This window comes from Acomys minous (genome assembly GCF_964271855.1).
Source record: "Acomys minous genome assembly, chromosome: 15".
Lineage (NCBI taxonomy): Eukaryota > Metazoa > Chordata > Mammalia > Rodentia > Muridae > Acomys > Acomys minous.
This window is the reverse complement of record NC_140497.1, coordinates 70659814-70687507: the sequence shown is the minus strand read 5'-3', so window position 1 is coordinate 70687507 and position 27694 is coordinate 70659814. Positions and strand designations below refer to the sequence as shown.

At 40.7% G+C, this 27694-nt stretch overlaps 2 protein-coding genes across 3 annotated transcripts in view; one reads left to right on the top strand and one right to left on the bottom strand.

Annotated features, from left to right (window-relative positions):
• Positions 1-4908, top strand: part of LOC311584117 (uncharacterized protein) — a 34999-nt gene extending 30091 nt beyond the window's left edge. The window contains exon 5 of the mRNA XM_084758207.1: positions 4816-4908. The gene's annotated coding sequence lies outside the window, so the exon portion shown is untranslated. The remainder of the gene's footprint in view (positions 1-4815) is intronic.
• A 9955-nt stretch (positions 4909-14863) lies between these two features.
• Positions 14864-26053, bottom strand: AMBN (ameloblastin; the record flags this gene model as incomplete). 2 transcript variants are annotated; one of them, XM_084758446.1, is made up of 11 exons in its annotated part: positions 14864-15400; positions 17643-17687; positions 18058-18102; positions 18203-18262; positions 18715-18753; positions 19805-20044; positions 21371-21481; positions 22154-22201; positions 23657-23722; positions 25137-25205; positions 26039-26053. In XM_084758446.1, 11 exons carry the CDS (start codon positions 26051-26053, stop codon positions 14864-14866), a joined length of 1275 nt encoding a protein of 424 aa, XP_084614572.1. The 2 variants fall into 2 exon arrangements, with proteins under 2 accessions (XP_084614572.1, XP_084614573.1); XM_084758447.1 differs by having other exon boundaries at positions 19805-19999.
• Positions 26054-27694: the final 1641 nt, after the last annotated feature.

Sequence of the window (27694 nt, the reverse complement as noted above, 5' to 3'; positions counted from 1 at the left end):
TCTGTGACAGAAGAGGACCTCCTCCTCCACCATATGGTCATAGCCTATCAAGTCTCATCCTGGTAGCCTGTCTATCCTTTCTCTGAGTGCCACCAGGCCTCCCCATCAAGGGGAAGTGGTCAAATATGGGGCACCGGAGTTCATGTCAGAGTCAGTTCCTGCTCTCCACATAACTGTGAGGAATGTCCTGTTCATTGCCTAGATCAGAGGAGGAGCTCAATGTTTACTGCATGTATTGTCCTTGGTTGGTACAGCAGGTTGAGCAGAACTCCTTGGGTCCAGATCTGCCTGTCATGATGTTCTTCTTGTAGGTTTCTAGGACCCTCTGGATCCTTATATTTCCCTATTCTTCCATACATCTCTCACCTGGAGTCCCACTAGGAAGTCCCCGCATCTATCCCAATCTCCTGGTAAGTGAAGACTTTCATGGGACATCATCCCTTTTGGGATAGTGTCCAATTATAAGTGAGTATATACCATGTGAGTCTTTCTGTGTCTGGGTTAACTCACTCAGTATGATCATTTCTAGTTCTATCCATTTGCCGAAAATTTCAGGATTTCCTTGTTTTTAATAGCTGCGTAGTATTCCATAGTGTAAATGTACCACAGTTTTTACCACAATCTTTTCTCTACTGTAAGGCTTTCTGAAGACAGAAAATGATTTAAAAGACAGTAAATACTTTTAGTTTTTACAGAACTTGTTTGTAAATAAGTAGAAGACTCTATCAGGAAGAAAGACAAAAACTGAGCCTTATAGAATCATGTCCTGATTCCTCTAGTTCTGTATGCCTAAGGTCTTGGAGGTAGTCCTTAACTCACCTCTTGATTCTCATGTGATCCTGTTAGCTCTATTGTGAAGACAGACACAGAATGAGGCCACTTTACACATTTTCATCCCCTGTGGCCCCAAAGAATGGCATTACTGTTGCCTCTGTTTCTTGCAACATTTCAGCATCTTTTCAAATAGGCAGGCAATAATACTTTAAAAGTATAAGTTGGACCGTGGCCCCTCATCCTAGCCTGACTTGAAGCCAGGCCTTGTAGTTCCCACAGAGCCTGTGTGATCTGAGCCTACCCCTCTGGTCTCTAGCTCCTAACTTAGATTCCTTCTCTGCTCCAGCTGCATGGGCCTCCCTGCTTTATATGGGTCATGCCAGACTTGTCTCTGCCCTAGGATAGCAGTCCTCCTTGTGGGTTCCCCCCTTGTCACCCGCCCTTCCTCATCTCTTATTAGTTTTCTCTACCTCACTCATCAGAAGCTCACAAATATTTTCTAATTTAAACTTTGTTGTCATTTTACCACAATGTAAGCTCTTTAAAGGCAGGGAATTTTGATTGTCAGGCTCATTATTGTATCTTTAGCACCTGGAACATAGTAGGTGATCAAGAAATATGTGTGCCCAGCTATTCCACTCCTTGGAATATACCCACACAACAAGGATATATGATCAACCATGTTCATAGCAGCCTTAATCATAATAGCCAGAACCTGGAAATAGCCTAAGTGTCCCTCAGTTGAAGAATGGATAAAGAAACTATGGTACTAGAAACGATCATACTGAGTGAGTTAACCCAGAAGCAGAAAGACTCACATGGTATATACTCACTTGTAATTGGACACTAGCCCAAAACGCATGTCCCATAAAAGTCTTCACTTACCAGGAGATTGGGATAGATGTAAGGACACCACACTTGGATTCTTGGTAAGAGAAATATAGGAGATGGGGAAATAGAAGGATCCAGAGGATCTTAGAAACCTACAAGAAGTACATCATAATGGATGGATCGGGGCCCAGGGGGTCTGCTCAAACTATTGCACTAACCAAGGACAATACAAGTAGTAAAACTGAACCCCTACTTGGATCTACCCAATAGACAGGACATTCTCCACAGTTGGGTGGAGAGCAGGGACTAACTCTGACGTAAACTCTGATGCCCTATATTTGATGACCTCCTCTTGGTGGGAAGCCCTGGTGGCACTCAAAGAAAGAATAAGCAGGCTATCAAGATGAGACTTGATTAGCTTAGGACCATAAAGTGGGGGAGGAGGTCCCCCTCGGTCATAGAGCTAGGGGAGGGGAATTGGGTGAAAGTGGGAGGGAGGGAGGAATGGGAGGATACAAGTGATGGGATAACAATTGAGATGTAATCTGAATAAATTAATTAAAAAAAGAAATATGTGTGCAATTAGGTAAAACATGGCAATCAAATTCTCTTATTGAATTGATAAAGGAACTAAGGTCTGGAGAAATGACTATATATACATACATATATATATATTTTTTTTTTTTTTTTAAGGTGGACACAGACATAGATAGGCACACATGCACACACGCATGCACGCACGGAGTCATTAATAGTGGGTCCTATTGATAAAAATGCCCAAATTTTTGGACAAAGGATCTGGAGGAACTGAGCTGGAATTCATGTAAAAGCCTCTCTATGAGGACTAACTCTCATAGTATCTGAAGGTGTTATGAAATCTGCCAAGGGAGAAGAAATTCAATAGTCCTACCCAGATACGAAGTCTACAAAAACAAAACAAGACAAAAAAGAACCTTCTCTTTTGCAGCAGATGGAGGCAGATCTACAACCATTCAAATGCAGAGAATCCCTGACTATAGGTACCCAGTCCCAGTTGGTACATCAGCATCACAACCCCCACACCTAAGGCTCTGGGAGCACCATGGAGGAGGACTGGGATGCCTATTGTAGGATATATCTCCTAGACATCACATGGAAAATGCACCCATGAAGGTGGGTAGCAGTATGTAATAACCACACTAGTTGACATGCTAACATGCAGGGGGAGATTTAGCAAGGTCCCACCACTAGATGAAGCCATGGCTATACAAAGATGGAGAATCCATTTTCTCCAGGGATGAGCCCCCTGATTCCAAATGATATAAATGCAGTACTCAAGTGAGACAGGGTCTCTCTGTGTAGCCTTGGCTATTCTGGACTCCTTTGTAGACCAGGTTGGCCTCGAACTCACAGAGATCCACCTGCCTCTGCCTCTGTCTCCCAAGTGCTGGGATTAAGGGTGTGCACTACCAATGCCCGGCTACAAAATACATTTTTTAGAAAGACAAGAAGAAGAAGAAAAAGGCACAGACACAGGAGATGGTCCTGACTGGGTTCGTGTTTGTATTATCCCATCCCATGTTTCATGTGTCTGGTCACTTTCCCCCACTCCAGGTATGATCCTGTCATCTCCCTGGTATTCCCCTGGGAGGTGCAGAACACAATGTACACATCTCCTGTCTTGCCAGCACACCGCCATGCAGTTTGCCCTGACATGCTGGCATTTATGTCATGGCCTTCTGCTCTCCCTTTCAGGGTTCTTCAGCTCTTTCTTCTTCATTCTTGTCTGTCTGTCTGAGTGGTCTATGAACTTTCAGCATCTTCCTAATTCTTCTGCTTGGGAAAATTCTCCCTAATTCTAAGGGCCAGCCTAAAAATTCTCCTCACTGTGAAACTTCCCACTTCTTTCTGTCCTCTGTGTGTCCACAGGCACTATGTCAAATCTTGGTGGTTGTAACATTGATCACTGTGTCCATTTCCTCTAGTGGCTGCAGAGTGCATAGGCTTGGTAGGTGTCAAAAATATCACAGCCGAACAGATATAGCTCACTCGCATCAGTGTAGCTGGCTTTTCTTTCTGTGCTAGGTGACTTTGGAAGCATGAAGCAGGGCATTAAGTACATGCAGACAGGCCTAAAAAACATAGTTAGGCTACTGGTGGCATAAGCGTCTCTCTGTGAATTTAAGTTATAGCATTAATTAAGCCAGTGTGCACTGGCAGGGCTTACTGGCAAAGCTTTTCTGACTAGCCTTGGGGAGAACAAAGTGTATACAACAAACAGTATCTTTGCCATCAAAGAGCTTGTGTACTATGAGAATGATTTTTGAACTCATATATTGCATAAAGAATATTTTTAACAAGTGAAACAAAAGATATTGTATGTCTACTTAGCTATAAAAACTATAATAATATCCAGGTTTGATGGTGCACACCTTTAACCCCAGCACTTAGGAGGCAGAGGCAGATGGATCTCTGTGAGTTTGAGGCCAATCTGGTGTACATAGTGAGTTCTAGACCAGTCAGGGCCACAGAATGAAACAAAACAACAATAACAACAAAAAAAAAATAAAAGAAATACTCACGATCTTATTTGTTTGATGAGTTCTTATATGTACAAATCACTATTGTGAATCTTTTAACTGTTGAGTTTTATTATTTAATTCTGGATTCCGGGTTCTAGTATTACTTATTATTACTATTATGATTTTTTTTGAGACAAAGTCCCATGGAGCTGAACTCATATTGCCACATAAGCAAGGCTGGCTTTGAATTATTTTTCTTTTTTTTAAATTTAAATTTATTTATTTTTTATTAATTTATTCATATTATATCTCAGTTGTTAGCCCATCCCTTGTATCCTCCCATTCCTCCCTTCCTCCCACTTCCCCCCTACTCCCCTCCCCTATGTCTGTGACTGAGGGGGACCTCCTCCCCCTGTATATGCTCATAGGGTATCAGGTCTCTCCTTGGTGACCTATTATCCTTCTTCTGAGTGCCACCAGGCGTCTCCATCCAAGGGACACAAACTCTGGCTTTGAGTTCTTAATTCTCCTGCCTCTTGCTTCTCCATTCTGGGATTTAGAGATATGAGCTACCATACCAGCATAATCTTAAATTGAAAATTTAGTTTAAGGTTTTTATTTTTTCCCACCTAGGGCCTTATGTGTGCTTGGTGAGTACTGCACCAGCAAGCTGAATCCCTACTGGGTTATGTTATTATTTTGTTTTTAGGTATGGAAGCTGTGGCACAGAGAGTTTGGCACCAGCCAAGAAGGGCAGAACTGGGACTTAAGCTACTTGGATATATTCCGGCTTATTGTTTGTATTCAAATGAGTACTTTTAATTTATAATGAAATCAGGCTGGAGTCAAGGTTAAGCTGCCTGATTTTTTTTCCTCCCATCGGTACTAAACCATGACCAAGAAGGTGCTTGAGGAACTGACAGGGCCTAGGACAGTTACCAGACTGGAAATATTTAGGTCAGAGATACCACCTTGACTTTTGATTGTTCTTATGGCTATAACCATGAGGAAATTCTTATTTTGCATATTTAGCATTCTTTAAAAATGTGTATGTTTGACAAGTTTACCAGTGATTTCAGAAATTTCTGTTTTGAAATTATTATATTCAAATATCAATTCCTCAGAGAGTTTCCTTCACGCCTCCTAACAGCCCTTCTCCTTCTCTCCTTCTCCTCTCGTTTTCTATAAAGTGTATCATGATCTGCTATTGTGCTGCACATAGGCTATTCTGTTTATTACTGCTTCCTAGTGCCTAGCATACTGCATGGTGCATGGTGGCCACTTGAATCTCTATTGATAAAACACATTTTCCAGAACAGTAATATAGGCAGTAATCCTTAGAGCAATATGGAATCTCCACAAAACCCATGCTCGATACGGGACAATACAAAATGGAAGAAAATTAGACAATTCTTTCCAAATATGCCGTTAAAAGGAGAACTATAGTTTTACTAACCTGGCTTGAGAGTAAGTAATGGCATTACTTAGGCATTAGGCACACAAAGGAAGACTTTGAGGGACCACATGATCAGTCAGTCATTCTGGGTCCCTCCCTTTCTCTCCCCTTCCCTCCTTTTCTTCTCTTCCTTCCTCCTCCTTTTTCTCTTCTTCCTCCCTGCCCCTTCTCTTCCATTTTCTCTATATGAGGAGCAGTGACAGCACCTCACCATCTACAGACACTCTGCTGTGTCTGTCTTTTGGGAATCTATCTTTGTTTTGTGTCTGGAGAAAGCCATTAGAGATGATGTCTAAACTGTGCTAGACATGTAACTCCAGGGTTGACCTTTTTAATGTTAGTTTTCCCAAAGCGTATCTTTAACACCCATACATTTCTGGCTTGTGAATAAATTAGAATGTAAATGCCCGTCCACCCTGGGAAGCCCACAGTTATTTCTTTCACAGTGCTCACGACAGCTTATCTTTAAGTCATTTTCAAACTGGTTGTTAGGTGAGTCTCTGTGTAGAAAGCTGCTGAGCCCGGAGGAAAGATGAAAGTTCAGAGAGAGTGAGCTGAAGGCATCAGCAAAGGCATTATGGCAAACGGCTGTATAATGATCATTTCTCAGACTAGGAATTTTTGTTTTTAATGTCTGGCTTCTGTGGACTGAGGCTGCTGTTACTTCTGTCTTCCATGTCTCTTCTGTTTATTGAAGAAAGCAGCCACCTAAACTTCTGGTTTGCTCTCCTTTTACCAAATGGAGCCCTATCTGTCTGTTGATGTCATCTGACTGGCTGCCATGCTGTCTCTAGGAAGCAACTTTTTGGTGCAGAGCAGTATAGTTTTTTTTTTTTTGAGGCAAGGCCTTGCTGTAGCCCAGGGTGGGTTTGTACTCCTTCCTCAGACTTCTGAGTTGTGGATTACAGGTATGAACTACCATGTAGGCTTAATGCTGAGTGGTTTTGAACCAAGGAGGAGCACATTTGAAGCTCATAGCTTTTGGGTTTTTCAGACTTGTTTTTCATGAGAATAGCCCAACTTCTCATGAAATTTAAGCATGTAAATCTGCATCAGTTTGAAAATTTCATCTCATACCATAAACTGGTAGGTGTTTAAACAATTATATTAAGATTTCTTAACCTTAGATCCAAGGAGGGACTTTGAGTCATGACAGCAATCAGTGAAATTGTATTTTTTGAAGTTTTTTATTTTTTATTTTTTAAAGATAGGATTTCTTATAACTTACAACATATCCAAAAATGACATTGAAATGTATATTTCTGCCATTGCCTCCCAAGTGCTGCGATTATAGGTGTACCACCACATGCAGTTTTTTCTTTTTTTAAATTTTATTAATTTATTCAGATTACAACTAAATTTTTATCCCATCACTTGTATCCTCCCATTCATCTCTCCCTCCCTCTCGCTTTCACCCTATTCCCCTCCCCTAGGTCTATGACCGAGGGAGACTTCCTCCCCCACTATATGGTCCTAGGCTATCAAGTCTCATCTTGGTAGCCTGCTTATTTTTTATTTGAATGCCACCAGGCCTCCCCACCAAGGGGAGGTGGTCAAATATGGAGCACCAGAGTTCATGTCAGAGTCAGTCTCCGCTCTCCACATAACTGTAGAGAATGTCCTGTCCATTGGGTAGATCAGAGTAGGGATTTGATGTTTACTATTGTATGGTCCTTGGTTAGTGCAAAAATTTGAGTGGACCCCCCTGGGCCCCGATCCACCTGTGAAGTTGTTCTTCTTGTAAGTTTCTAGGACCCTCTGGGTCCTTCTATTTCTGCATCTCCTATATATTTCTCTTACCTAGAGTCCCAGTAGGATGTCCTCAGATCTATCCCAATCTCCTGGTAAGTGAAGACTTTCATGGGACATGCCTTTTGGGCTAGTGTCCAGTTATAAGTGAGTATATACCATGCGAGTCTTTCTGCTTTCTGGGTTAACTCGCTCAGTATGATCGTTTCTAGTGCCATCCATTTGTCCACAAAATTTGAGATTTCCTTGTTTTTAATAGCTGAGTAGTATTCCATAGTGAAAGTGTACCATAGTTTCTTTATCCATTCTTCAACTGAGGGACATTCAGGTTGTTTCCAGGTTCTGGCTATTATAAGGCTTCTATGAACATGGTTGATCATATGTCCCTGTTGTGTGGTGGAGCATCTTCTGGGTATATTCTAAAGAGTGGAATAGCTGGGTCTTGAGGAATCCCTATTCCCAGTTTTCTGAGATAGCGCCAGATAGATTTCCAAAGTGGTTCTACTAGTTTGCATTCCCACCAGCAATGAAGGAGTGTTCCTCTTTCTCCACATCCTCGCCCGCATGTGGTGTCACTTGAATTTTTGATCTTAGCCATTCTAATGTGTGTAAGATGGAATCTCAGAGTTTGCTTTGTGTATTTTTCTTTTATCTAAACACTTAAAAAACAGAACTTAAAAGATGCCTCCTCTTTGCATCTGAAAATGGAAAAATGATATCACCTTATATAAGTTAAACAATGCTATTTATATGTTACATGCAAAATTGTCTTTATGCTGGTGGTATGCTATTCCATGCACTTGTTTAATGGGATACTATATTTACCAGTCTGGATTCATCCCCCCTGCCCCAGAAGATTGTAGAAAACACTCTTTCTTGAAAGTGTTAGAAATGAGCTCTGTGGTTCTATTCTCCAATGAGCAAATGTAACAAAAGCAGCTGCTTTGAATGCTCAGTGGGAAAAGAAAGTATTAGGCAGCAGTGTTTATCTCTTGGGAGACATGGAAGATGCTTGGATCACAATAAACTATAGGATGTAATGTTGATCATTATGTGTTAACAGCAATACTAGAAGTTTTGTGATGATACAAGATTATCATTAGGGCTCTAGCAAAAAAAAAATATCTGGATGGATATTTTGTTTTGTTGTTGCTCCACATAAGTATTCTGGGATTAGCATCCCTTTCCAGGGTCTAGATGATGAAGTGTAGTACTTACCCCTCATCAAGGAAACTTCTCTTTGCAACAGAGAGGGACTATTACAGAGAATCATAAGTGATCCAGAGTTGTGGAACCCAGTCCCAACTGATTCATCCATAGTACAACCTCTGCACCTAAGGCTTATTGCAGAAGAAGGGCAGAAAGATTGTAAGATCCATGGTAACAGGGAGTTTCCTATGCGATTGTGTCTCATAGAAATGCCAAGAACTACACCCATGATGCCCCACCAGGATGGCTGCCTTAACAGGATCTGAACAATGATGACATCACTAGGCATGCTAAAATGGATGAGGGGAAAGTCATGAGGCCTCAACCTTAGACAAAGAACTACAGGCAGCTAAGGAACGCCTGAGGGGGCGGGGGAAGAAACAGTCTTCCCCAGGGAAGCGCATACCAATTAGTTATCCAATAACAAAAGGTCAGCTCTGAAAACATATACATACAAGTAACATTATACAGACTGAGCAGGTTATATTTATGTATTTACGAATACACACACACACAGAGACACACAGACACACACAGACACACACACACACACACACACACACACACACACACACACATCCCAATAATGAAAGAAAAAGAGGCCATGCATTTGACAGAGAGCAAGGGAGTTCATGGAAACGTGGGAGGGATTCGAGGAAGGGAAAGGGATGGAGGAAGTGATGTAATTATATTATAATCTCAAAAATTTTTAAAAAAGTTAAATAATTCTAGGATCCTCGAGCATAACTCAGCTTATTATATCTCCTTATTTTATCTCCTCGACCTAGAGCCCCCTAGTTATGGGATACCAGAACCCTGTGGAGTATGACCTTGCAATATGGCATTGGGGGTATAATTTGTTTCCTTAAGCTTTCAGTGAAAGTACTTCAGGCAATTTATTGGGGAGACCATACTGGGTGTCATGGATGAAGAGAGAGATTTAGCCTTCAGACTCATGGGAGACTATGATATCTAAGCCACAAGGTTTAGAATCTAAAAATCACTGGTAGCTTACCAGTCAATGCTTCTAACAGCCAGAAGAACAGCGCGCTCTTGTCCCACAGCTGTCTTAACAGCAGGCTCAATGAATCTACCATAAATTACTCCCTCAGCCTCACAGTATGTAGTGCCAATAGTTACACTTCCTACATCAGCCATGTGAAACCTGATGGGATGAACTATCAGCTGGGAGGAAGCTTCTGGAACTGCCTTCCTTCATCCTCCCTGACAAAACTGTGACATCTTGTAGAGGATATTAATGAGATTAGAGTTTTTGACAGACAGGGTGCACCATCATCTCTGCATTTAATTCACCTGCTTGGGTTGTATAATCATAGCATATCAGTAGCATTACTAGTGCCATATTTATTTCCAGTGTTAAACTTTATATGTTGTTGTTGATCTGGCAAACACTTTCTATTCCATTCAGTTGAAAAGCTAGAATCAATTTGTTTTGAAAAAGCAAGAGCAGTTGGGCAGCGGTGGCAAACGTCTTTTAAAAAATTATTCAAAGCCATTTATTCCTGTGTACTTGAGCATCTGAGTTAAAACACCATGTTGAACTCTTGAATATTTCCCCTTCTTTTCTGCCTTTTTAATTTTTATTTTTACATATACATTTTTATTATTACACATGTATACAATAAACTACACAGCAAGAAGGACCACAAAACAATTAGGAATTATATAAATGTTACATTCATAGTGTTTTGCCTATTTGTATTTGGCAACCTTGCAGAAAACATCTCTCCTATGTTGGTGCATCTGCAACTCTGGATATAAATCAATATCTATCATATCTCATCTCTATCAACCTAAAACATCTATCTAGACCTAAAAACTCCTAAACAACTAAGCTTAATTGTTTTTTCAAAATAATTTTTTATTAATTTATTCTTATTACATCTCAATGGTTATCCCATCCCTTGTATCCTCCCATCCTTCCCTCCCTCCCATTTTCCCCTTATTCCCCTCCCCTATGACTGTGCCTGAGGGGGACTTCTTCCCCCTTTATATGCTCTTCTTGGTAGCCTGCTGTCCTTCCTCTGAGTGCCACCAGGTCTCCCCCTCCAGGGGACATGGTCAAATATGAGGCACCAGAGTACGTGTGCAACTAATTCCCCACTCTCCACTCAACTGTGGAGAATGTCCTGTCCATTGGCTAGATCTGGGTAGGGGACTAAGCTTAATTGTAAAACTAAACTATTTGGTCTTCAACCTCATCGGAGGCTTGGGAGCGAATAAAATTAATTATCTGAGTAAACAGGAAGTGCAAGTTAGCAGCTTGCTAGCACTTGTGAGTCAGAGACAGACAGATCTCTATGAGTTTGCGGTCAGCCTGGTCTACCGATCCGGTTCTAGGACAGCCAGAGCTATACAGAGAAACCCTGTTTCAGAAAAAAAAAAAAAAAGGCAAGAACAATACTAGTTGATTGACCCTAGGACTAGAAAAGCTGATAAACTGCCCTGCAGTCTGTTCTAATGCAGACCTGGTACAGTCCTAGGAGTCCTTGGTTATTTCTATTTTATAAGGTGTTGTGATTGCCCATCACATGGAAGCCAGTGTACAGCATTAGATTAACATGAAGTAGCAAACATTCTGTAGAACCTAACCCTGCAGAAGTTCATGGCACCATCGCGTTTCCAAGGATCTAGTGCTCTGAAGCATGCTGGGATAGCTGAGGGCGTCAGCAAGCTGCTGTCTCCTCTGCTACCTACAGGAAGAAAAAAGCCCAGTGGGACCTGGACTCTTTGTGTTGAAGACAGCATAACGTAGAGCGTATCTCAGAAGGCTAAACATTTGGAGTAGGACATAGAGAAGAGAAGGATCTCTATAAAGTAAGTTCTCTTACCACGTGCATACTGGGACACAGAAGATTTCAATATATTAGAAGCATCTAGAGCAATATGGGATCTGTGGCCAGCCCTGGCAGGAAAATAGCAGCATAGAACCTTAGGGTTTTCTTTGTGAAAAGTAACTCGTTCCTTGCTACTGGGTACTGACAGAGACAAAGTGCTTTTCTGTGTGTGGTTAGGGGATTATGCCATTTGAATTCCTCATCTTGGACTATGTGGCATATGCATTCATTGAACCGTAAAGCAGGACACAGACAACACAGTGAAAGTGGGAACCATGGCAGCAGGTCTGAAGGACACTGGTGAATTGCAGAAGCATCAGGCTCCAGTTTCCACATTCTCTCTCTCTCTCTCTCTCTCTCTCTCTCTCTCTCTCTCTCTCTCTCTGTTTTTTTGTTTATGTTTTTTGATTTTTTAGACAGGGTATCTTTGTGTTAGCTTTGGCTGTCCTGGACTCACTTTGTAGACCAGGCTGGCCTCGAACTCACAGAGATCTGCCTGCCTCTGCCTCCCAAGTGCTGGGATTAAAGGCGTGCCCCACCACGCCTGGCTCTCTCTCTCTCCCTTTTAACTCTGAGAGCTTTGTATCCATCCACAGGTTTGTCATCACAAGGAGTTCCCTGTCAGAAATAGCCAGATGTTCAGGGTTGCTTTTGGCAGCCCTAGTTTACACCTGTTGTCTAGTGTAACTGTCAGTGGCGCTGCCTGTCATAGAAATGCACGCCAGTTCAGGAGAACCAATTAGGTGGCTACTCTAACTGTGAGCAGCTTATGGAGAGGGGACTGTGTTCATGCGTTTCTGTATGGTGTTTTCGTGTCAGCTGAAGAAGACAGGGAGCTATACTCATTAAAATGACCTGTCTGGTTGCCTGTGTATTGTGTGGCAAAAGAGATGATCCGAGAGTCAGGATTATATTGACCTAGGGAAGTTCAGATTTGTCTCCTGGTCAGGAAGTTGGAAATAAAATGGAAAGATAAGGGGTGAGGTGAGTCTGGAAGAAAGGTCTGTGGCTAGACCTGTCAGGGTGGGGTGTAGTCCCAAGACATCTATTTCTGATGTAAATGCCTAATAGAGAGAAAACACAATGATGAAACCCAGTAATTAAGATGGCCTGTCCTTCAAGTGACATTTAACCTCTTCCAGTGGGTAATTTGTTGTTTGTACCAAGCCAATGTTCGAAATGACTATGTGGCAGGGATAAAAGACCTTCAAGTGCTCAACAACATATTTTCCATCACCAATACTGATTCAGATATTACCACTATTAAGCACCCAACATACTGCTGGCAGAGGCCAACTTTGAGCCCATGACCTGACGTTCACAGTGTATGTGGTCTCTCAAGTGCTATAAATTCCAAAGAAAGGGCAGAAGGGCCATGTGTCTATTGTGGATGGAAAAGCAGAAGTTCATCAGACGATGGGAACAATACCATCCTCCGCCTGTTACTGCTGGCATCTTGCTGAGTTTCTTTTTCTATCAAACGAGTCAGTTGGAAAAGATGAAAACAATGTGATTCATTAACTCACCTGTGTGTTTGGCTCATTCCTGACATTAACCCTGTGATATAGATAGCACACCACTACAGGAATCAAGAACAGACCTAGAGATTACTTTTCACGTCTAAGGTTTCACAGATCCTAAGGGATGATTTCACGAATAGGATTCAGGTGTAATTGCATGTCTCTCCAGGCCTTCTTTAGAGCTCTTGTTGGCAATGGTAAGGTATGTCTCAGTGAGTGTCTGCCAGCCACATGGAAGTCACTGTCTATCCCTTGTACCTTCACTGAGGTACAAGGAGGTCCTGAGGTCACTGAGAAGGTAAACTTCATTTTTTTGGTAAACTTAAATTTTATCCTACGCATCTTTCCCACCCTAGTCTATGAAGCTCGGGAGAACAGAGGCCTGAAGAGGGAGCAGCAGTAAGTTGTTGCAACATGCTCCTTAGCATTTCTGAAGTGTTCTAGCTTGGGAAACATCTCAGGCTCCTTTTTCTGTGGTCATATCCTTTCCTGTTCATAGGGGAGGGAGCAGAGTTTAATTTTACCCAGTCTAAAACCTGGGAACCTTAGGAGAAGTGCAAAGAGCAGAGCAGGAGGCTCATTTTCAGGGATGCCCAGAACTGGATTCACAGTTCCTCATCTAGGCAGACTGCTCTGATGGACACACAGTAGTAAGCAGGTGTTGTTTGCTATAACCTACTTTCCACGTTATCTCTTTTCTATATGAGTCTTGTGATTTTTCCTCTTGGAGGCGTCTGTCTGCAAACTTTTATGTTACTTTATATTATTATGGAAACATGGTTTGTCCTTCATTGCTCCTATGATGTCACTTGGGTTGGACTAGAAGCCTCACTCTCTCTAATTAAAAAACAAACAAACAAACAAACTTTGTGTTCATGTGTGTATGCGTGCATGTGTGTGCACATGTGCACATATACACGTGCCATGGTACACATGTGGAAGTCAGAGGACAGCTTTTGAGAATCAGTTCTTTTTTCCCAGTGCGTGAGTCCCTGGGGATCAAACTCAGGTCGTCAAGCCTGGCGGTGAGTGTCTTTGCTCAGCCATCTGGTTGGCCCTCAGACGCATCTTCTCCATAGTACCCAGGCTTAGTCTTTTCATGGAACTTTGCTAATGTAGAGTAGGCGTGAGTATATTTTTATCTTTTGAAGTATTGTGAAATAATGTGTGTGCAATAATTGAGATTGCCTTAGACTGGCCACTTTGTTACCACTGTGATGCCTGTCAGTTGTGTCCGTGCTAACCTTTGAAGGGTGGGACCATAAACACGATTCCTTGCACAGTGCTTTACGTACATCCTCAGAGAACTTTAGATAAAGTAAAAGTAAGTTAATGAATAGCCAACAAGGGATGAGTATGCTTTTCTCAACTAATTAAATACATATGAATAATAGGCATATAATTCCTGACATTTTCAGTGAGAAAAATTCTTTATTTAAAACAGGCCGATTGCCTTCTCTTCTCCTAGATTAAATAAAATATTCTACAAATAAGAAATTTTGAATCCAATATATGAAACCCAGTAATAGCAGTCAGGGTTCTCCACCAATCACCATTTAATAAGGCTTAAATGAAATACTTTAGAATTCTGAAACTAAGTGCTTTGGCTTAGAGAAAGAAGCAGTGTCACATTTCCTGGGTATAACGATGTCATGCTAGTAAGAGAAATTCCATAATGCCTAAGACAGCTAAGTGCTAGGTCACCAAGTGCTGAGCCTCAGACTTGCTCTGATATCATTAATAGTATTTCTAAATCACGAAGACAGTTGATATGTTTTATTTCAATAAGAATGGAAGCAAGAAGGGACCTATGCTATTTCTAGCCACTTGTATTTATTAATCCATGCTTAGCGTTCTTAATACCTTCGCTGTGGAAGGGTAGTAAGTGTTTTAGCAACAAGGCACGCTATGGGGACAAAGCTGGGAAGCTTGTGCATACACAAAGTAGCTGCTAGCTGAAGGTTGTCAGGGCTCTTGGAAACGCCATGCATTGTGCACCGGGGGCTGGTGCACTTTGTTTCCAGGCATCAGTGGCTGCTGAGTGTCTGGGGACATGGTGATATCCATGGTGGCTTCTCCATCACCCAGGGGTGTGGTAACATCAGCACCATAGGTTTCATAAACTTCTGCTAATTCAGGGGTGATCAGTGGGTCAGCAGCTGCAGGGGTGACTCCAAGAAGCCCCTGCCTTTGCCCTGCGGGACCCCGTGCCATGCTGGGAATGTGGTCACTGGGGAAAGCAAGAAGTCCTGCATGGGCACCAGGTGCCATTTGTGAAAGAAGAGCTGGGTTTTCCCGCTTGGCTGGGTTGGCTTCTTGCAGCAGAGAACCTTCTGGGCCCTCTCCCTTCTCTGGGCCTTTGGTTACAGACACTGGAGAATCTACTTCCACAGTATAGTCTCCGCCCTTGGGTGAATTCTGATTCAGTCCCCTAAGGGTTTGCCTGAAGCCTCCATATCCTGGGTACAGAGTTCCGTAGGCCATGGGACTTCCTCTTTCTCCCTGGAAAATAAACATCCACCAATGACACAACTGCTGTGTGTTATTCATTCCATGCAATTACACCTGGTTAGGCTCCCCGAGAAGCCGTGAACACTAACAGAACAGGGAACCAGCTGGCTGACTGCTCTGTGAAAGCACACTTCTTACAGAACCAGCTGTGAAACACGGAGTGGGGGTGGGGGGGGGGGAGGGAGGATTCTGGGTAGAGAAAGGCCGCTTGCAGGAAAGGCAGGCCTCTCTTACTGTTCTGCCACCATAATGTTAAAACTGTAGGCAGGTCAAAAAGGGCTCTGCCATCATAGAGCAAAGCACGGGACCAATAACTGTCTTGGTTGAGGAGGAATGTTCTGGGGGGATCTTGCCCATGCCATTTTTCAGTATCCCTCAAATACAGCTCTATGTATGACTTCAACTCCTTGGGTTCAGTTATCTCTCTTTTTTCTCTTTCCCCATCCCCTTCTTTTCCTCCCCTTCCCCTTCCTCTGTCATACCTTTCCCTTCCCTTCCAGTTCTGTTCCTTTCCTTTCCTTCCCTTTCCTTCTCTCCTTCCCCTCTCTGCTCTCTTTCCCGACCCTCATCTCTGTCTCCTCCCTCCCCACTCCCTCTGCCCTCTCTCCCTTCTGTCTTCTCTCTCGTTCCCACCACTCTCTTCCTCCCCTTCCCTTCTTTTCTCTTCTTCCTCCTCTTTCCTCTTCCTTTTTCCTCCCTCCTCTCTCCACTCCCTTCCCTCTCCTCTTGCCCTCCCTCTTCCTTCTGTTTTCCTTAGATTTTTAAAAAAGAAAATGTAAGAAAGAGATTTATTTCTCTGGAGGAACAAAACACCCCACTCTCTGTGTGTTCTAGAACTTAACACTTTTTTTCCCCTGTCACGACCATGAGAACCAAAATCCAAGACTATTTATATCTGAGCAAGCTGTGTGATTTCCTCACTGTCTTGATTCATTTTAAATCCCATTTTTAATTTTTCCACTATACCTATTGTGCTTTTCATAAACAATCACGAAATCTCTTGAGAATGAAACAAAATGTACTTAGATTAATAAGATGGTAATTTATCTGGGACACTTAATTTTAGCTAGTTGTATCGGTATTGTATAAATACAATACTCGTTCCTTCCACTTTTCTTGGCTTTTTGCTAGGTCTCAGCTTCTATGTCATTTCCAGCGGTGACTCTGTGACCTGCCCTTGGGCTGAGCTGTCTTACTTTTCCTCCTCTTTCCTTCTAATAATGTGGCTGTTGTCCTTGTCCCACCAGTTGACGTTATTTGCGTGGAACCTCTCTTCCAACTCATTTGATCTCTAAGCCCTGTAGCACGTTCTGCATTTCTGGCACACAGAGGCAGTAACGAACGGTGAGGTGTCATTCATTCATTCAGTAGGCTATGCCACTGGCAGTGAGTTGCTAACTTGCTGCAGCTTTAGCTTCATTTCGCCGCCTAACATGTAATTAGTAGACAATTCTGAGAGAAAATGTCAGGTTATGTGAGCTACTGATCTCAGATCTGATAATTTTACTATGCACTAACAGTACCAAAACAGTAGACTCTCATTGCCTTAAAATAAGATACTCTCATTGGCCTAAAATGATCTAACTTAAATTCAGTTTTTTCTCTTTTCGTTCTTTTAATTTTAAGAGATGAATTACTTTGGGTTACTTTTGGGGAGCCTAGATAGTCCTAAAAGGCGTGGGATGCCTGTACGAATCGCACATCTTTTTTATATTTGCAGTTTGTCCTGGTGACCTCTCTTTGAGGAAAGATGACTCTTCTGCTCACAGCCAAGGAGTGGGACAAAACTCAAACTTGGGTGTCATTCAGGAGCAAATGTTTAGAAAATACAATGAAAAAACAAACAAACAAACAAACAAAAAGTATTTTTGAGACAGGGTCTCATATAGTCAAGCCTGGCCTTGAACTCCTTTTTGATCCTCCTGCCTCCGTGTCCTGAGGATTTGGATTACACTTGTTATCACAGTTCTCAGCCCTGAAATGCTTTAAATCATTTGATATTGCTTCAACGTTGAACTTTTTTGCTTTGGAGTAGAACAACTCCAGTCTCTAATCCTTCACGTGCTTTTATTTTCATTTTATGTGAATTGGCCTGTGTGTCTGTGTGACGGTGTCAGATCCCCTGGAACAGGAGTTGCAGACACCTGTGAGCTGCCATGTGGGTGCCTCTTGTGGGAAGGCTCAGCTGTTCTCCCTGACCCTGTTGTAGGAAGAGTTAGGAGGTAGTACTCACGGGCATTTCTTCTGAACTCATGAAGCCAACTCTGGCAGGAGCATTCTGTGCAAAAGGAAACAGTGCATCACTGTCTGAACTAGCAGCCTCCTGTGACTTTCTTAGCTACACAAGACCAAGCCAAAAGCCACCTAGGGTTCCCTTAAGACTTAGTGCTGTCCACGGGCAGAGTAGACTCATTATGGAGTAAATAGAGCCGATATGGCAGATTTAAAATTAAAATTTTGAAAATGCAAGTGTGTGTGTCTAGAATTATGCAAGTAGAGAAGTGTGCCACCTTATTACTTAAACTGTGACTGCAGGTCTTTAGGGACTATTTGTTTGGGAGTTTTGTGTTACGTATGATTTATGATTTTTAGCCCTCAGGATGATACATTGATGTCTAACTGGTGCTTCTTACAGAATACAGACTTACCAGTTGGTTCGCTCCGTAAGACATGTAAAACATTCCTGGGTAAAACTGAGCAGAATGAAATAGTTATAAAAAAGTGAATCTTCCCGAGATAACCCGTTTACATAAGTTTCACACACAGAAGTGGAGGCAGGAAGCAGACACTTACAGCCGAGGCTTTGTTGTGTGTCATCGGTCCCCGAGATATGGAACGGGCTATCTGGAACACCTTTAGGAGGTGGCATACAGAAGAGTTAGCCAACACAGGCAAATCTCCACTGCAGGGACTTCTAAGAGCTCCAGGAACAGACTTCTTTTTAATTAATTAACTTTATATCCCAATTGTAGCCCCCTCCATCCTCTCCTCCCACTCCCACCCTCCCTCTCTCTTCCCCGTACCCCCTTCCTCTACCCCTCAGAAAAGGGTTGCCCTCCCCACTTCACCAACCCACCCCAGCACTCAAGTCACATTAAGACAGCGCATCCTCTTTTTCAGTGGCCTGGCAAGGCAACCAGGAATATTTTTTTAATTGATTAGTTTGAAAAATTGGTCATTAATATTTAAGAAAAAGAAACCCAGAAATACTCTACACCTACAGGTAAATTAGAAAATTAAAAAAAAATTCATTCAAACTCTTTGAAATATAGAGGCATTTTTTTCTCCAAGAGATTTATACTTACTGTTGGAAATTGTGGATCAGCAAAATCCATTATTGGGACCTGTATCATGAGGAGATATTGAAACTATCAGTCAAAACAGACAAACTGAATACTCATGTATATTGTTTGTAATTACAATAAAGCAGTTTAAAGATATTTCTCTGTTTTACTCTAAGTGTTGTGCCAACCTATGCCTTTACAGTTGTCTTTGGTTGACATGACTCAGGTGAGCTGTCAGGGAGGTGAGACATGTCTGTCACGGACTGCTATACAGCACAGAGTGAATGGTAGTAAACCTTGACAATGGAACAGAGTGGTTTGAATTTTGACTCTGCCTCTTTTAGTGTTATCCTTTGAGGACTTGTAGCCTAACAAAGTGTAGGTCAGTCAGTCTGTCTATCTATCTATCTATCTATCTATCTATCTATCTATCTATCTATCTATCATATTTTTGAGACAAAAAATGTGTATCCCTGGATTTCCTGGAATTCTGTAGACCAGTTTAACTTTGTACTCAAAGGCCCTCTTGCCTTTGCCTCTGGTGTACTGAGATTAAAGGCATGTTTCATGCCCAGAGTGTTCTCAGGTTTAAAAATGGTTCATAATGTTTATCTTTATAGACTTGAAGTCAGGACCATATGAGGGAATATTAAATGTCTGCTACATAGTACTGGTAGTTACATAGCACTTTCCTTTTTCTGTCCTTTGTTCTTTTCTTTACAATACTACAAGGTAACTTCACATAGCTGTATTTATCCATAGAGAGATAATAACTCAATATCCTGCTTGTTATGCAGCGGACACACTCACTGTATTATTCTATTACCAACACTGAAAAACCCAAGGTAGTGAGTGGTTTTCTCAGAGTTGTCTTGTTCCCAAGGGGAGGTTCCATCAAGCCAAATTTAGAGATGCAGATCTCTTGGAATCTACCATCTCTGACAGCAAAAATAGGAAAAGCTGTTTATGTCTCATGAAAGAACAATAATAAAGTATTCACATCTTAGTTATGTTAGGTCTGAGGGGAGTGATTATTTAAGCATATCCTGCCAGTTGGGGTTTTTCTCTCATTGTGTCAGTGGGCGATCCTGATTGGATTTCAAAGAATTACCTCAGCTGTTGGTGGGTTCTCGGATGGCGTCACCTGCGGCTCATCTGCTGCTGTCAGTTCTCCTTCCTGCAAGGGCAGCTGTCCAGGGTGCATTGGAGGCTGAGGCCCCGGCTTCTGGGGTGTGGCCTGGACACCAGGTGCAGGCGTGGGCTGGAGGAAGGGTTTCATTCCTGGCTGGTGAGGCTGCAGGGATGGCTGTGATGGGAGAGGTGGGGGATGCACAGGCAAAGAATATTCATACTGTAGAGAAATTTGAAAAGAGTGTCAGGAAGAGATGGTTCATTGAACCGTGGTGCCTAGAATTTCTACAGCAAAGTGCTCGGATGCTTGCTGTTTGGAGGGAACTATAGCCTTGAAGCAGAGTTTATGTAGGAAGTAGAGGCAGTGCACTCAAGAAAGTTTTAAATGTACTCACCCCTCTACCTTTGTTGGGACCATCGTTTCTTGGGGTGTGGAAATCTACGTACCTGAACTTTCTGGTGGGAGGACCCAGTCTCTCCTCTGGGCAACCACCACTACCTGTATGTGCCTTTACTCTACCACTTTCTTTCTGGATTATTAGAATTTGTCCAAAAAAAAAAAAAAGTTTTCCTGAGCCAGCTGACCGAGGACAATGTCTTACTTGTGTTTATACTTCTCATATTTAACATATTTATATTGCTACTAATAAGTACCCAGTGTATAATTTAATAAAAGGGTAGTTAAAATACTTAGATATGGTCATCATAGATCTGTTTTGGAAGCAACCAAGTAGAGTGATAACTAATAGCGTACTTTCTATGGTCAGTGTGGCCTTGTTATAATGCTGTTATGGAAGTTCATGTAGAGTTAAAAGTCACCATGAAGCCACTGTGTGGTTTTCTGTCTGTTTGTTTGTTTGTTGATTTTTCAGTAATGACTTGTGATTGGATACATATTGTTTGTAGGTTAATTGTGTATTCCTGGAGCTGGTATGGAAAGCTCATACTAACTTGCCTCTGCTTTTTGTCTTCAGCCATGTCTTAGATCCTATAATATCCATTACTTCTGCCTCACAATTAACACCTTGAGTTACGTTCCATCAAAGTTTCATGAGCTTTTGAGCCGTTCTAAAATGACCTCATTGTCATTCTCCAAAACCACAGTTTGGATAATATTCTTATTAGGAATCTAATAAATTATAGTTGACAGATTGATATATTTATTGGTTTCTGTTTGGCTTATGGTGTTTTCAATCAGGATGATTGTGGTCATTTCAAATTTGTCTTTAGGTAATTATTTAGGAAATTTTGATTAAAATGGAAATTATTCATTGTACAGTCTTTTTATTTCTGAGGTTGTTTATTGTTGCTGACATCTTTACTGTAGATCTCTTTCAGAGGCTATTTGAAATAAACATTCAAATTTGTTTTAAAATTAAAAAATTTCCTAAGTAACAATAGTTTCTAGAAGTTGATTTATTTGGTACCAGTGGAGTCTTTTGTTAATTACTGTTGTATTTCCTGCATGTAGTTATCAATTTAAGGAAGAAAAGTAGGGAAAGATCTTGAAGCTTGAAGTGCAAACACATGGAGGCAGTGAGCTTACCTGCTGGGTTTCATGTTCACTTGGTCTTATCCACGGGAAGGAAGTGTGTGGTGGGAGGAGTCCATGTAGCCACAGAGTATTAAGTGCCTTCCCAAAGCCAAGCCTTGAGTACTGGCGGGGAGAGAGAGAGAGCGCACATGTGTTTCAGTATTCTGAGACAGGAGCAGAAAGCAAAAGTGACGCTGGTTTATGTAAAATGGACAAGTTAATTCTCTCTTCCAACAAGACTAAATTATGTTCTGGGCCATGTCACAGTATGCGGTAAACTTGTTCGAGATTTAGTGTTTTGGGAATTTATGTTTAGGGCCACTTAAAAAAAATTAGGGTAAGAATGGATTTTGCTTACAAAAGAGCTTCAATGCATATATTCAATGCTTATTTTGTTGGTGTTTTGGGACAGGGTTATACTACACCATGTCCCTTGATTGGCTTTAAACCTGCAACGTTTCTGCTTCTGTATTCTGAGCTCTGGACATACTGTTTGTGCTTTCCTCTGCCACCACACATCATTATTACTATAATTTGTGTTTTGAGACTGACAATGTAGCCCCAGCTGTCTCTGAACTCAGCTTCTTCTTGTCAACGACTGGGATTATAATGGCCCATGCTTGGCCATCAGACTTTACTTTGTTTTAGGCTTTCTTAATCACTCATTTCTTCTCTCAATAAATAAATGTTATACATTATAGTACTATTGCAGTCATAGCCACCAACCATGAATGCTTGTAATAAATTCTTGAAAATAAAGTTTTCATGAAGATCTCCTTCATCTCCTATAGTTACCTGAGAAAGTGCATTGAGTCCCTGCAAGCTTCCCAACTGTCTCATTGTCTATAAAAAAGAAAGTGAGTTAGTGTTCTAACATACATTAGGTGGCCATTTGACACAACTGTTTTTGCATGACATTTAACATCATCAGTACAAATCTTGGGGTAAGTAAACTTGAATAAAGCTAATGTAGACACAAATTATAGAATTATATTATCACTGAGAGAAAGAAATGTAAAATGTAGCTTTGCCTTTGACATGGTCAGTCTGAAAACAGTGAGCTTGCTTTTGCCATTAATTATGTGGGAAAATACTAGTTAATTGGGTGTCACATTGAGACATAGGAAAATATCTCATTCAAATACAATATGAAGACAGTTGTGAGAATATTGCTTAGTCAACCCCTTCTCTTCCTCATTTAAATTATTTTAATTAATTAATTAATTATTTTTCTTTTACAAATTTAGCCTGAAAAGAATTTGGAAAAACAGACAATACAGTATACCCTCACTTCTTTCTCCCCCAGCCAAAAAAGACCTCAATATTATAGATATTAAATGCTGCAAGTAGTAGTATCTAGGTACATTGGCAAGACTGTCACTGCTCCCATAGAAAGTACATTTCTTCTTTTGAGATGGGTCTCCCTGGATATCCCGAGTTGATCTCCAGCTCATGGTCCTCCTTCTTGACTCAATTTCTCTGCATGTTAGGATTACAGGTGAACTCTACCATACCTGGCCTACATTTACCATTTAAATGAGAAAAGAACGATGCTGCTGGTATTGAGTTTGAGCTAAAAGCTGAGAGAAAAATAACCTCAGTGAAGTGAGCTAGCAAGTGAAATGACTATTGGCTCATATATGTACTGATTACTCTCAGATGAAATTTTGCATGTGTGAAAAACTGTGAAATTATCCATGTTTCTGTTAGCTTCTACATTGTAAAATCTTCATACTTTACTGTGGTTTTCTAAATTTGTATTTCTAAATTTATTTATAGGAGCTACAGTAAAAGAAATGCAGGTTTTATAGGCACAATTATAAAATAATGTTAATGCTACTGATAGTATTATTTTTAAAATAGCTAAACTCTGTACAATTGTATTTGTGTAATGAGAATTTTACCATCTAAGATATAATCAGCAGAGCTAAATGTAAGTTGTTTCCAGCTATAGAATAACGTGTCTTAACAGGTACAATAGGTAATGTACATATGATATATTAAGGATTGATTATTAGTGTTGCTTTGATTCACATTCAAATGACCTAACACTTAAAACTGATGTAGAATCATGATATAAAGTTGTAGTGAATGCCATGAACATTTCTAGAATTTCTCAGAATGATAGTCAAAGGTTTCAGAACCAGGAAGTGAAAAACAATACATTACATCTATCTACAATCAGGAATATGCTAGTATAGAAATTATTTATAAATATACACATTTATACAATATATAAATATACATGTACACACACACACTCATACACACATAAATAATGGCGTTGGTGATACATACCTCAAGGCTCAAACTAGCCATGCCGGGAGGTGCCATGCCTTGAGCCCCAGGTTGTTGAGGAAATGCCTGAATAGAAACATGAATGGTCTTGAGTTCTTTGTCAAGAAGCTTCTCTTAGATGTATGTTTGGAGTAGGAGGTCACTGCAGAATGGAGCGTCCAGCATAGAGGCTACCATATTGGTTTACTACTCAAATGGCTTAGTTTTTTAGATAGGATGGAAAATTAAAGTTATTTGGAGGAATTGTTATATTTAGTAATTTTGCTCCTACATTATTTTTTTTTGTGTTCATCTTAATACTGTTTTAACTTAAAAGGAGGCTGATTTGCAATGAGAAATAAAATAAGGGAACAAGACACAGAGTATTTTATAGTCCTACATATGTTCACATTTAAAAAGCAAAGGAGGTGAATCTGACCTGAGTTTTCCTGTGTTTTTTAATAAATGTCTGTGCTTTTGGTTTATGGGATATGGTATGAGTTTATGCACTGAGAAGTCATGTGCAGGAACCCTCTTGCCTCCCATCCAGAAGGCTTTAACAAGCCTCCCCGGCCATTATTTAAAGATTATTCTGGTTATAAGCTCATGGGTCTGTGTTTAATGTTTTAAAGCGTGGGCTGGAAGTGTAGCTCAGCAGTTAAGAGCACCTGTCGATCTTCCGATCTTCCGGAGGACCTGAGTTTGTTTCCCAGTATCCATGTCAGGTGGCTCACAACCATCTGCAATGCCAGTTTTAAGGGACTGATGCCTCTGACCTCCTTCAGCACCTGCACTCATGCGCACATACCCACATGCAGACATACACATATGTATAAATAAAAAAATAAAGTTATATATTTAATTTTTAGCTCATACAATGGATATTTTCCCTCTTATTCTAGTACCAAGTACTATGCTATTGTCAAGTATATTTGCAAATAACTTTTTAAAAATAGAAAATACTCCTTTTGAGAATTTTTTTTTCATGTGTTAATAAGAACAAATACTGCTGTCTGAGGGTTGGTGGAGACTGGAGAATAAGAGAAACTAGAATTTCAAATTAAGTTAAAAAGTTGTTTACTTATTTATTTTAGATAAGGTTTTGGTAATTAGCTCAGGCTGGCTTTGAACTTGTTATGTAGCCAAGGCTAGCTTCTAATTCACAATATTCCTAGCTTCCCAAATGCAAGATCAGTTCTGAGCTACTGTATCTACCAGAAAATTGGATTTGAAAATCCTTGCTATTCTCATTTACCTAGTGCTGAGATTATATTTCTTTCCTTCTTTCGTTTATACTGCAGGATCTTGGTCGGTGTGAGTCAACATGAGACATAAGACTTGTCTTTGAAATATTCTAAAATACTGTTTGGAGTAGAAAAATTATGTTTCCTTATTGCTCTTAGATGATAAGGCTGACATCTGGCCTCTGCGACTTTTCATTCTTCCCGGGGTTGCTTTAGTCAGACGCAGGAGCCCCGTAGATCCCCTGGGACAGACTTACCGGCACCGCGAGGCTCATTTTCACTAGGGACAGGAACAGGATCAGGCCCTTCATTTTGAAAAGTGGAATCTAAAACACAATTGTTTTGAAGAATTACATCTGACAGAATTGCATTCATAATAGTAAAAGTGAATTTCTAAGATTGAGTGTATGTTCTTCCAAAGACAAACAGGTTAAAACACACACACACACACACACACACACACACACACACACACACACACACACATCCAAACCCAAAACTTAGCAAAAGCAAAATGTTGCTAAACAAGTCGTTCTCAGGATGAAGGGATGAACAATTAAAATAGTATCTGAGCAATTATTTTTATGAAGCTGCAATCTGAGCAACCTCCAGGTGTATCCTTTAAATGCTGTGCTTTGCTTCATAAAATGGGTCTAGTAGCCACCAACCACAGAATTTTATTCTTCGTTTAAATTCAGATAAAATTTGAAATACAGTCTATGATTGGGTCACAATACAGAACCATGTCAAAACTTTCAGCCCTCAAATTAAAGTTGAACATATTTATCTCCTTTAATATTAATGATTTTCCTTTCTAAAAATGCATACTCTTAAGATGTATTTTATAAGTTCAAAAGGCCCTTCAATTCTAGCATGAATGCAGGTCTGATCGGTAGATATGCTCATCTCTACACTATTATAAGTTAGGCATTATAAACTAGTCACTAATAGTCACAAACATATTTTTAAACAGTTGTACAAATAAGTTTATTTTCTTTGCTGAATGGTATTATTATATTTTCTGGAACATTCTAATGGTTGAAATAGGCTAGTATTCAGCATCTTGTGATAAATAAAGATAAATCTTAGTAAAGATTATCTGGAGATAGGAAAAGAGAATTTATAGCAGACACATGGAAATGATAAAATCACATTTTACCTTAGATGCTGACATTCACTGTGCTCCCAGGCCTGATGATGCCAATCAAAACAGTTCTAAGAGAAGAAAATTAATTTTTTTCTGGACTGTGCCTGGGGCTCTCTCTGTGTCTCTCATTCTGGAAAGATCAGAAACCTTTATTTAAAGCGCCAATCCACCAATCAAAGTGAAGCAAATGTAGGAAAAAAAAATGCCCTCCTGCAATTAGTCCACACCCTTGTATTGCATGTGAGGACATTGGGCCTGTAGGGTCTCATTACTTTAAATTGTAACTCAGCCCCTGTATTTATTCAGAGAACTGATTGCAGGGAAGACAGTAAGGGGATAATGGACACAGGCTTTCAAGACAATCATTTTGGTGAGCTTTGGGAAATATATGTAAAATACGTAGAAAACAAGCCATTATCTGTTTTGTGTAAGGGTTTATCTGTAGATAAAGTAGTGACCCAGTACCAGCATTCTTAAGATTTTGACCTTCATGCGTATTGTGGTAAAAGTAATCTTCTACCCCACCCCACCCCACCAATAAGCATACCCTAGAATGAAACACTAAATTACCTTTTAGGGCTTAAAAGGGAAGATGAAACTGTTGCCCAGATGCTATAAATCTTGTGATTTTTTTTTCCTTTCAGAATTTCCTATGTATTTTCATCTGAGGATAGTTGGCAAGAGATGACCATTAAATTTTTTTTTCCTCTTCAGAAATTACATAAAATCTTTGGTGCATGTTCTTTGTGGGGAGAGAAAACAATCAGAATATTCTACTGGAACCAAACAAACCTAAGGTCCCAACTCTACTCCTTAGACAGCCAGTTACCAGGCATCCCTGTCAAGCCAGATTAATAAGGTGTCTTTGGGTCACTTAAAAAGTAAACATCAACATAAGCAGATAAGAGTGATCCGGATATAGATACAACGCCAGTTGCTAAAGTGTTTCTCTGCCCTCTTAGTCTTTCCTAAGGTATGATTTTACATAGGGTAACCATTTAAGACTAGTTTCTGAAGAAGGGATGACTCAGTATACTCTTGAGGAAAGTAGGGATTGCACCAATTATAGGGAACACCGAGGAAGCTGGTATTTTGGGAGGAAGACATCTCCATACCCAACTGCAGACCTAATATCTTCAAATAATGTGATTTAAGAAGCTCAATACTGCTCCCCGACAACATAGGTTGTTAAGTGAAAACCTCAGTGTTTGGCATGGGATACCTCCCTATGAGAGACTCCAGAGTGCTGCAAACATCTTAGACTATTGCCGTCACTCTTTGGTTGTTCATCATAGATAGTAGGGTCCCATTGCTGAAGACACCAGCGCATATGTTGGTTGTAGACATAGAGAACGTAATCTTACGCTGACTAGGAATCTTCCTTTCTGTTGTCTAGCTTTCATACTGCTAAAAGTGGCATTCATACCTCTGAATGGAAAGAAAAAAAATACACTAATGATCTTACCCAGCACTGGACCCCAACATGTTACAATACTGACTTGCCAGGTGAGATGTGCTCATTGGTGCAATAGTGGCACTACTGTAGTGAGGCAACCAACTACTTTGCCATTGGATTTGATGCCTTGTCAGAAGTAGACAGTTCATGCCATGGCTTTGGAGGTCACAGGCCCTAGAAGGGAGCTTACTGTTGTTATTTTGCTAAATTGT